At 34.6% G+C, this 12,276-nt stretch overlaps 1 protein-coding gene across 1 annotated transcript; it reads right to left on the bottom strand.

Annotated features, from left to right (window-relative positions):
- Nucleotides 1–392: 392 nt before the first annotated feature.
- On the bottom strand, nucleotides 393–11,041 carry LOC127704889 (uncharacterized). The gene is made up of 6 exons (XM_052209128.1): nucleotides 10,983–11,041; nucleotides 9,716–9,823; nucleotides 5,350–7,027; nucleotides 3,442–3,616; nucleotides 2,362–2,491; nucleotides 393–2,017 (listed from the first exon to the last, which is right to left on the bottom strand). The coding sequence occupies exons 2-6, from the start codon at nucleotides 9,804–9,806 to the stop codon at nucleotides 1,656–1,658; spliced, it is 2,436 nt and encodes an 811-aa protein (XP_052065088.1). The 5' UTR covers nucleotides 9,807–9,823; nucleotides 10,983–11,041; the 3' UTR covers nucleotides 393–1,655.
- Nucleotides 11,042–12,276: the final 1,235 nt, after the last annotated feature.

Raw genomic sequence — 12,276 nt, 5'->3', positions numbered from 1 at the left:
TTTGGTTTAAAATTGTCATATTAAATAGATCATTCCTCGAAAAATTGTTCTTGTATTTGACATCAAACGTAAGCACTGGACGTTTTTAGACTTTGCACATGCTTCAGATTGAAATATATTTTGACAAACAAGATGTTTTTAGATTAGAAATGTGACTTTTTTGTTTATTTATTTTAAAAGAAATCACATACCAAAAAATTCCGAAATTCAAAATGGCGGTTTATATTAGTTCCAGACAGATAAATTGTGGAGGAATCTACCCCTCAATATATATGTCGACGACCAATAAAAATCGTCGTTACAAACGATCTGCATTAGAATCTCAGTTAGCTTTCTCTGCATGTGAATACTGAATATATAAATGTGGATTATAAAATAACGTTACGTCGTCATTGTTTGAAGTAGGTTTTATTATATAATAAATAAATGCAAATCTAATAACAATAACAATATAACAACACTTCAATAGTGGTTAATATCACAAATTTAAAAAAAAATCAGGTTAGCAGTCAATAAAAACACATTCACAATTCAACTCCACCAGTTTTTCGATATGAACATTTGTACGATGATTTCATTACCATGCATGCATAAGTGTAATCTGAAGTCAGTGAAGAATTAAATATAGGTCAAAGTTATATACTTACGGAAGTATTCTTTTTCCCCCGTTGGATAATGCTTACGCCAAGCTTTATGATTGTAAATCGCTTAGCATATAACAATTCGAACGTAAAACTTGGAAGTCCGATGAAGCGTGAAATGAAGATAAAAAAATGTTTTTCCGTGTCTAGCAATTGCATTAGAAAATATATAAAAATGATGTATTTTACTTGAAGATATGAGTCTTAAAATTTTCAGTCGCAAATATCCGTTTTCTGGCACTGCTAGCACAGTGCCGGAAAACTCAATTTGACGACAGTTTACTACCTGAGATTCATCTTTACACCAAGCTGTATAAATGTGACCCCTTCGTATCTTAAACTTATTTGGAATTTAAAAATTGATCTAAGCAAATGAACCGAGTTGTCAGTCAGCTCAGTGCACACAGCCAGTTTCTCCACGTTGTACTTACACACAACATTCTATAGTTTGTCCCCTCAACTCCGTTGAGTCAAAATATCAACGATTTACCAAAGTATGGCATTCCTATATTGCTTATTCTGGTTTGGATGGTATGCTTTAATTTGTTTGATAATGATTCAAACCAAGAAGTAAACCAAAGACAAACAAAACTAAGTAACTCCTATACCGGCACACGTAAATTTGTATGAAATGCTTTGATTTCCCTTGATGCTTCAAGAAGAAACTGCTACCTTTGTTGTAGCCATCTTTGAAGTTATACAAACAATTGAATGAATTAGTTCTAGACGTCTTTGAGAATATGACAATTAGCAATGAAAAATAACATAAACACATATCTTTTAAGGTTGTTGTATATCAGTTCTAAATATACATATATGGATATATGTGTAATGAAACAAATCTAATCTGAAAACCAAGCATGTTTTTGAAAGACAGGTTGAGCATTAACTTCTTTTCAGTCACGGTTAACCTAGATTGTACTTCAGTCAAAGTTACATGGAATGGAATTGGCATTAATTTGTTTTAAAAGTGCGCATGCATACTATCAGCGAGTTGTTATTTTTAAAACTGATTTATTTCTTCTGTCTGCGTTTTTCTCTGAAATGATTGGATGGAGTAACAACATCTAACCCAACACCATGAGCAAATAACATTGTGTCTGTAAAAACATGTTTTGTTTTTGGTGTAACGACAGGTTCACCAGGTTTCCAGGTGTCAGGTCGTGGTACACAGAGTACATGGAGGATGGCAATTGCGAAAGCAAGTCCGATATTTTGTACCAACTCGTCTGATTTGGCATCAATCTCAAGTCGGCCATTTTGAAAATCAATAGTACAGGATTCAATTGTTATTTTGCATTGGTGCTCCTCGTATCGTAGCATTAATGTTTTGATGATTCCACTGCTGCATTTAAATAATTTAAAGCGAAGTGTTCCTGAAAAGAAAACTAGAAATAAAATCTTACGTACCTAACAAGATCGAAAATCCAAGTTTTAAAGTGATCAATGCACTTCAACTTATGTTTTTTTTAAATTAACAAAGAATAGATTTTCTATGCAATTTACGTGAACAAAATATCGTTTTTATATACTCATTATAATCCTGTAATTGTCTTTTTGTGTCTCTGATTTACAGAAGTTTGATCAAAATGATATTTTGCATAAACTCGCACGAAATGTTATCACATGTTAGTGAAAGCTCTCAACGCTTTTGGCGTCAAACATGATTCAATTGTTCATTAATTTGTCTACCAAAGCTACTACTAAAAACGTTAAATACCTGGTTGGTCATCTGTAACAAACCAAGAACCAACAACTATTGCCCAATCCCCGTCATTGTCCTGAATGAGCACCCCTCTCTCTTTGTACCTTGGATCAAGTGTGAGACAAGGCTTTGCACCATTAAACACCTAGAAAAAACACAATGAAAAGTACTTATGCAAAATATATATAAATCAATAAAAAAGAATAACTTAAATGAAATGAAAATAGAAATGATGAGTTTACTAACATATGAACAGTCATGAATGTAATGCGTACACGAAAACAACAATATACATTATTATGTTTTGTGGCACATTCGGGGAAAAGGAGGGTGGGATTGTAATTACTGAACATATCCGTCAACTGTGAAACAGATATTCTGTAACGGTCAACCAACTCGTGATGGCGTCCTTACAATTTTTGAAGGGAAGAGTTCAAACTCATCACTTGAAACTCTTTGTTTAAAAGCTTCTTGTGAGCAGCAACCCTCTATCAATAAAATCATGATAGGAAATGCAAGCTCTGGAATATCGTATCAACTGGGAGATATATAGTCCATATGCAGAAGTTGTTGGAAAGTTCATAATTGGGAAGCTGAAATCATCTCTGTAGTCAAGTTTTGTTCTCATCCGACCCTTGTTGTCAATTTCTAGATTAATATCAAGATATATGAAACATACTTAACTGTATCTGTTGTATCCTTTATTTCAAATACGATGGGATTGATGCGTTCAACATAGTCACCAAACTTTGAATTATTTAGTGAATGGAAATCATCTTTATAGCGGAACGTGAAGTTAAAGGACAATGCTATTTTTTTCCATTCTTCCTAAAAAGCTAATGAATGAACTCAGCATTATATGAATAAAGGAACAAGTCGGCGATAAGAGAAGCAAAGTTGGTTCCCACGGGAATGCCGATAGTTTGTACAGAATGGAAATATCCGAGCAATGGATTCGTTAGAACCATGCGGATAGCCAGTATTACAACAGACACCGTTTATTGATTGTCACAAAATTAAATCACACAAAGGCGTACATTTAAATGACACCCACAGAAAATAAGGCAAAAAGAAGATATAAAGAATAGCACATACCATAGATGGTAAGGGCAGTTGTTGGGAATCTACAAGTCTGATAGTAACAATTGGTTTTACTGATTCATCCTGGAGGATCTCTTCACCATGAAAGATTTGAACAGCTGATACAGTATGCAGTGGCGAATGCATTACTCGACATGTAAAACTAAGACCATTCTTGTCGTCCCTCATTCTATAAGAAAATAGACATATTTGTGTATTTTAAGTACCTATTAATAAATGTGTGAAATCTGAAAACTTGTTTTTATTTCTGTATTGTCTACCTGTGTCTCCGTACCTTACTTAAGGTTACATTAAAACTATATCAATTAATCTTGAAGTCCGTTAATGGAAAACAGAACATTCATAGTGAATGAAAGATCGAAAATCGTCCCCTGTAGATATGTCTTAATGAAAAGCTGCCAGTATTTCGTGGCAGGGCTTCAAGATAAAATTAAGAATGGAAACGGGGAATGCGTCAAAGAGACAACAACCCGACTAAACAGCCCACACCCATCAATGGGTCTTCAACACAGCGAGAAAACCCCGCACCCGGAGGCGGGCTTCGGCTGGCCCCTAAACAATAATGTATACTAATTTAATGAAAATGGACGTCACACTAAACTCCGAAACATATAAATGAACCAAAATTAAAAAAAAACATACAAGACTAACAAAGGCCAGAGGTTCCTGACTTAGGACAGGCACAAAAATGTGGCGGGATTAAACATGTTTTGTGAGATCTCAACACTCCCCCTATACCTCTAGCCAATGTGGAATAAACAAACACACAGCAATATGCACAGTAAAATTTGGTTTAAAAAGAAGTCCGAGTCCTATGTTAGAAAAGGTAACAGAAGAAACTAAGCAAAATGACAATAATCGACATAAATTAACAAAGGACTACTAGCAGTAACTGACATACCAGCTCCAGGCCTCGGAATTAAACACATTTATTCTAAAACCAGTTGTTGGCATGACACGGGTTATGTTCTTCTCATATATTTTATGACGGTATAATACTAAACCCCTAACAGGAGGGATTGTGCCTGATATTCATATGATGAAGACATAATCTTTCAATCAGTTTAATTGAGGTCTGGAGCTGGCATGTCAGTAACTACTAGTAGTCTGTTGTTATTTATGTATTATTGTCATTTTGTTTATTTTCTTTTGTTTCCCATTCTGACATCGGACTCGGACTTCTCTTATACTGAGTTTTACTGTGCGTACTGTTGTGCGTTTGTTTTTACTACATTGGCTAGAGGTATAGGGGGGGGTTGAGATCTCAAAAACATGTTTAACCCCGCCGCATTTTTGCGCCTGTCCCAAGTCAGGAGCCTCTGGCCTTTGTTAGTCTTGTATCATTTTTTAATTTTAGTTTCCTGTGTATAATTTGGAGTTTAGTATGACGTCCATTATCACTAAACTAGTATACATATTTGTTAAGGGGCCAGCTGAAGGACGCCTCCGGGTGCGGGAGTTTCTCGCTGCATTGAAGACCCATTGGTGGCCTTCGGCTGTTGTCTGCTCTATGGTCGGGTCGTTGTCTCTTTCACACATTCCCCATTTCCATTCTCAATTTTATCTCAATTAAACTGATTGAAAGATTATGTCTTCATCATATGAATGTATGGTTACTTGCGAGAAAAATTGTAAGAATAATACTTTGGCCTACTATAATGATCTAGTGAATCTTCTAATTCTAAAAACCATGTAACTTTGTATCTAAGATAGTCGGGCAAAAATTATCAGGAACAGCAAAAAATCCTTAAAGAATAACACACGTCAAACCTTTCAACCTTGAAGATACCCTCCATCAAATATCAATTTTCAGAACCGTTAAATTATTTTCCAAATCTAAGTCACCATAAATACAAAAATAACCCAGGGTAAAATGCCGGGTAAAAGTTTTGATATACTTACTTTTGGTCAGCAAAGTAGCAAACACGGCAGTTTTCCTGTGGATCATATATCGTATATTCAGGGATATTGATTTGTGCTAAATCTTTTGGATATAACATTGTCTCGAATTCCTCTGAAACCAAAACAAAATGGCACAAGTCACTTCTATCCTCTATTCTTCCACTAAGATACAAAACGTAGTGTTCTCCAGATGAATCTTCGTAGCTAATTGCTTCTTGGAACATTTTTTGTGTAGAACTAACCCAGTCTCCAATTCCATTTAATTCTAGCTGAGCTTCTAGGAACGATTCCTGCGATTTTTCACTCATAAAATCATCGCAGCTGCTAAAACCTGACGAACCTGACATACTTTCATCTGATTTATCCGATTTCTTTGACCTTGCACTTGCCATCATTTGTGAACGTATACTTACTTCTGACTCATTCAGTTCATCCTTTTCGGCAATAGTTTTCATTACAGCAACGTCAGATCTTGTACTATATCCACTTTCTGAAGCTGTTTCGAAGTCTTCCTTTCTAAATTTGGCAAGTCGAATAACTAACGGGTTGTGCTGCGTAACTGGGTCATATTCAAATGGTCTTGCTTCTCCAGCGATACATTCTAAATTCGGTCCCTGTAGCGACATCAAAAGTTTACGTCCATTGTCATAGGCTCTTTTTTGATCATCCTTGAAATCCATAAACACATCTACCTGATACTGTTTTACTGGCTTTCCATCTTTTCCTTTTTCTAGTGCCATAAAATCAAACGTAACTGTGACTGCTTTTTGTTGAACTTCGGAAGGTACTGCAACCGATGCTTGCTTATACCTGCCACGTGAAGTCTCGCCTCTGTACATCGCACCAGGATACTGATAATTTTCACCATACAATTCATGCCAAAGTTTTCCGGTTACTTTATATGAAATAGACAGTTTTGATCCATCTGATCGATCTGTTGTATTGTCGTCATGAGGCAACAGTTTACCCAGAACTCTTTGCGTGTCTTCTTTGTATTTGATAGGATGCAGTTGATGTGTATGCCATATCAAATCAATGTCATAACAAGGTACCAAAAACGTCTTTTCTGTACATTGTTTTAGATAAAGAAACTTCTGGTACCTTTCAAAGGCAAGTCGAATATATTTCTTGTCACGATAATGTGGCAGGCTAACGTTGTGAAAGAATTTACCCTGTCGACAGGTAGCAGATTCTATGTTGTATCCTAGTCGTGAAGAATGTGTGCATATCGTCTGATCTATATCGGGTCCATAGTTTTCGGCATATGCATCTGCATCAGGTATTTCTACCAAAAATGGTTCCTTTGGATATCTCTTTTCCCAAAGCTCTTGTGATTTGTGCATTCTCATTTCCCGTTCGTCCATTCTAAATACCTTATGGTCAATGATTTTTCCAAACATTCGTTCACAGTCAGCAATATATGCCTTTGGTGCCAACATATGGCAGTGCCAGATCCATTCTATATCCAATGGGGCTGCCAAGTAGTCATTCTGTGATGCTACAAGCGGGAGCCAAAACTCTTCATATCGTTTGATGCCACGCCTTTTAAATGGTCCACAATACAAGCATGGATATTCATTGACTATTTCAAGTAATTCTAGGTGTCCAAATGCAGCTTCACTAAGATTAACATCAAAGGTTATCGCTGTAGCCTCCCTTGCTGCCTCCTTGGGATGTCCTAAAACAACAAAATACTTGTATGCAGCTATTGTTCAAAATTATTCTGAATAACTGCCGGGTCTTAATTCTATATCTTTATCTGGGAATAATCTATGAATCTATTGGTTTCATATCGTTATTGAACACTTCGTAAATTTTGCCTTTCAAAAACAAGAGTGCACACGCTGAAATGTCTCGCCTTCTTTATTAATCATTGATATTATGTTGATAGTCCTAAATATAAAGCTTTATTACAACTGTCACATACACTTAACATTAACCAAGTAAACTAAACATTGACCAATGAACCATGAAAATGAGGTCATGGTCAGATGAACCATGCTAGGCAGTCATGTATAGCTAACAATTCTTCCATACAACAAATATAGTTGACCTATTGCTTATAGTTTAAGAAAAACAGACCAAAACACAAAAACTTAACACTGAGCAATGAACCTTGAAAATGAGGTCAAGGTCAAATAAAACCTGCGTGACTGACATATAGATCATAAAATATTTCCATACACCAAATATAGTTGAACTATTGCATATAGTATTAGAAAAAAAGACCAAAACTCAAAAACTTAACTTTGACCACTGATCCATGAAAATGAGGTCAAGGTCAGATGACACCTGCCAGCTAGACATGAACACCTTACAATCATTCCTTACACCAAATATAGTAGACCTATTGCATACAGTATAAGAAAAACAGAACAAAACACAAAAACTTAACACTGAGCAATGAACCTTGAAAATGAGGTCAAGGTCAAATAAAACCTGCGTGACTGACATATAGATCATAAAATATTTCCATACACCAAATATAGTTGAACTATTGCATCTAGTATTTGAAAAAAAGACCAAAACTCAAAAACTTAACTTTGACCACTGAACCATGAAAATGAGGTCAAGGTCAGATGACACCTGCCAGCTAGACATGTACACCTTACAATCATTCCTTACACCAAATATAGTAGACCTATTGCATACAGTATAAGAAAAACAGACCAAAACACAAAAACTTAACACTGAGCAATGAACCTTGAAAATGAGGTCAAGGTCAAATAAAACCTGCGTGACTGACATATAGATCATAAAATATTTCCATACACCAAATATAGTTGAACTATTGCATATAGTATTAGAAAAAAAGACCAAAACTCAAAAACTTAACTTTGACCACTGAACCATGAAAATGAGGTCAAGGTCAGATGACACCTGCCAGCTAGACATGTACACCTTACAATCATTCCATACACCATTTATAGTTGACCTATTGCATATAGTATTAGAAAAAAAGACCAAAACTCAAAAACTTAACTTTGACCACTGAACCATGAAAATGAGGTCAAGGTCACATGACACCTACCAGTTGGACATGTACACCTTACAATCATTCCATATACCAAATATAGTAGACCTACTGCTTATAGTATCTGATATATGGACTTGACCACGAAAACTTAACCTGGTTCACTGATCCATGAAATGAGGTCGAGGTCAAATGAAAATTGTCTGACGGGCATGAGGACCTTGCAAGGTACGCACATACTAAATATAGTTATCCTATTACTCATACTAAGAAAGAAATTAACATTACAAAAAATGTTGACTTTTTTTTCAACTAGTCACTGAACCATGAAAATGAGGTCAAGGACATTGGACATATGACAGACGGAAACTTCGTAACATAAGGCATCTATATACAAAGTATGAAGCATCCAGGTCTTCTAGCTTCTAAAATATAAAGCTTTTAAGAAGTTAGCTAACGCCGCCGCCGCCGTAGCCGCCGCCGCCGGATCACTATCCCTATGTCGAGCTTTCTGCGACAAAAGTCGCAGGCTCGACAAAAAATCACAATTCAGAGCCCAGTGTTTTTTTCTTCTAAACATTTAGATGTTTTTACTACAAAAAAAAAGGGCAAAGATCTGCACAACTGTCATATCGTCGTTTTGAAAAACTTCTACGTTCAAAGTTAACACGAACCCCACCAAAAACAGACCAAACAGTAAAAGTAATATTAATAAAGACAAATAAAAGAACACTTTAACACGTTATTAAGATGATAAACAGCGTCACTACGCAGAATCTATACTTCAAGACCATCATGTATTATTTGTGAAGTTGATACGGAATATTTATCAACAAGGTCTTGTACCTTCCGATGAACTTTTTTATAAAAAGGACGAGACGTTCTTTGACATACCCCTGGTTCATCAACGTTTTGCTCAGACACTGGTGACGTTTTACAAAGTCTGAGTAGGAGCTGCAAGCTCTTGCATACCGAATAAGTTTGGAAATGTATATCCCATATGCAGGTGAAGTTGGTATATTGCTACTAAGGTGGGGGAAATTGATAATTTTTAAAATTAAAATCGTCTCGTTTGTCATAGATTCTGGTACTGAAATGACTGTGTATGTCAAATTCGAGGTATAAGTCTAAAAATGAGGCGGAGGAAGCCGTGTCTGTTGTTTCTTTAATTTCTAGTTCTGGGGGATATATTAATGGAACCCAATCAGAAAAGTTCGGATTGTTAATGGAAAGAACATCATCAATATATCTGAAAGTGAAATTAAATAATCTGGCTTCTTTGATCTTCTTGTTTTTGACAAGTGTCTAAAGGAACTCCGATTCATATGAAAATAAGAAGAGGTCGGCAAGGAGAGGCGCACAGTTCAATTTATCTTAAGATTAACCACATACTTTTCCTGCCCTCTTTGAATCTTGGTACTTCGTCTTCTGTCACTGCTTCTGTTTCCATTTTGGTGTCACCAAGGTCAACAGAGACCGACATTATCACGCCTTTACCGTCTAAATGCAAAGAAATCATAAATCAGACTTGATCATGTATTCTGAAGATTTCAAATCTGATTAAATCTTAAGTGATGCATTGATCTTGTTTGATTATGAATACTGATCCATTATCATGATAAGTCGATTTGATATTGATCAGCAATTTGATAATCATTATCTCAGCGTTAATTCATGTATTTGTGATATACTGAAATCTCATAGTGTAAAAAAATACGGAATTTAAAATGAACAATTATAATACAAAGATACATTCATTATTTAGAATGTCAGTAGTAAAGGTATTATGGAGTATGTCAACCACCGATAAAAGAGGGTCAACTGTTTTATTTCAGTGGTTAATCTTTAATTGACATATATGTTTGTAAAACAATGGTTTCAATACAAAGCTGTTAAATTCCGTCCTCAAAAACACAAACATATATCGTATAAGTCACGGTGTTGAATATTTAAAATTGTATTATATAATGTTATATACACACCAGTCTGAGCTAGCCAATATCATTTAAATTGTAAATGTAAATCCAATGACAATTGAAATAAGCCTGAATTTTAGAAAATGGATAACCAGTCAGTATATGAAGTCCCCTCTATGAAAAACAACAGTAACGGGAATAATAATAATAATAATAATAATAATAATAATAATAATAATAATAATAATAATAATATTTAAATATTGCATTGTATAAAAAAAATAAAAAATAGAGGAACCAATATATTTGTATATCATCCGAGGCATATACATCCATTAAATATTGTGAAATATCCGGATGAAAATCGTTATATCTAATGCGTATTTACATGCGTAACTTGATAGATATAATTATTTATTGTTGATGCAAGGTTAGATAGAAAAAAAAATATATTCAAAGACGATACAAAAGAATAAAAATAACAAATTAGTAAGCTCTGTGAAGGTTTTACACACACACTGAATATGTACATTGTAATGACACAGGTGTTTTACGTTTTACTCGACACATACAATACAAATAAACATTTAAAAATGACCAACATACTATTTAATATATCAACTCATTTAATCTGTCTACTAAAAGCAAGTACTGTATAAGCAAAATTATAAGTACTTTATTTGGTTGTTAACGTTATGTAATTTTAGTTGGAATATATAGATAGTTGTGAAAATAATTCATACCTTCATTGTAAGTGTTTCGTTGGGTACAATTTTACCGGAAGTTTACATATCTTAGTTGCCAAACGATTTTAAAGGGAGCTAACACTTATTCATTCTAGTATAAGAATGGAAATGGGAAATGTGTCAAAGAGACAACAACCCGACCAAAGAGCAGAAAACAGTCCAAGGCCACCAATAGGTCTTCAACACAGCGAGAAAATCCCACACCGGAGGCGGGCTTCAGCTGGCCACTAAACAAAAATGTGTACTAGTTCAGTGAAAATGGACGTCACACTAACTGAAATTAAAAAAACATACAAGACTAACATATAACTGCATATTAAACTTAATTTAACTTAAGAAAATTATAAAGAAGAAGAAAAAGAATAAGTGTTGCATAGGGAATCCCCCGGAAATGCCTTTTTTTTTAACAAACGAACAAAACAAGCAAACCATCCGTCAATCATTGTTGTTCATAATTGTTTGAAATATTCAAGTTGAGAGAAAATACTCTTGAATAAGATAAAGATAAACTCTTGACTTGTTTTTCAATAAAAAATTGGTTGGATAAAGAAAAATATTTGGAATGTAGAGAATTTACAGAAAGGTAAACACTATGCAAGATAAGAAAAAGTGTACACACCCCTAAATAGAGACTGATAGGTATGCTAAAACCCATATAGATTGATCACAAATGTTATGTAAAAAATGCTGTACCTCAAGTTACAAACGGGATAGCGCATCATAAATTTGACGGTGATGTTGTTTATCGAACACGTAAATTTAGATACGATTTTTCTGAAAGGTTACCAATTTAAAACTGTTACATTAGATCTTTGTTTTATTGGTATAAATATTGTTTTTGTTATCAATAAATTAAAACCCAACTAAATATTTTTTCTATACACCTTCAAGTTGCTCCTTTCTGTCAATACCTATGTTTAAGCATTACACAAGATCATGCCTTTTTTTCTCTTACTGTCAACAGTAAAGTACGAAAGCCTATTAGGGTCACACAAAAAAATATCTCGTAATTACGAGAAAACTATCGCGTAATTACGAGATAATTATCGCGTAATTACGAGATTATTACGAGAAAACTATCGCGTTATTACGAGATAAGAAGTTTTTTATCTCGTAATTACGAGATAATCATCGCGTAATAACGAGAAAACTATCGCGTAATTACGAAATAAAATAAACTGCTTCGCTGAGCGCAGCTGGATACGCCCGCAGATGTCCAACCCTGAACAGTTGGGGCAAAAAATGGACACAATATTCAAGCTTGATACAGGTCTGAATTTGGATTGTTATT

Source organism: Mytilus californianus, unplaced genomic scaffold (assembly GCF_021869535.1).
Source record: "Mytilus californianus isolate M0D057914Y unplaced genomic scaffold, xbMytCali1.0.p SCAF_1, whole genome shotgun sequence".
In the NCBI taxonomy this organism is placed as follows: domain Eukaryota; kingdom Metazoa; phylum Mollusca; class Bivalvia; order Mytilida; family Mytilidae; genus Mytilus; species Mytilus californianus.
The sequence above is the reverse complement of the archived record's forward strand: the minus strand, read 5'-3'. Positions and strand labels throughout refer to the sequence as shown.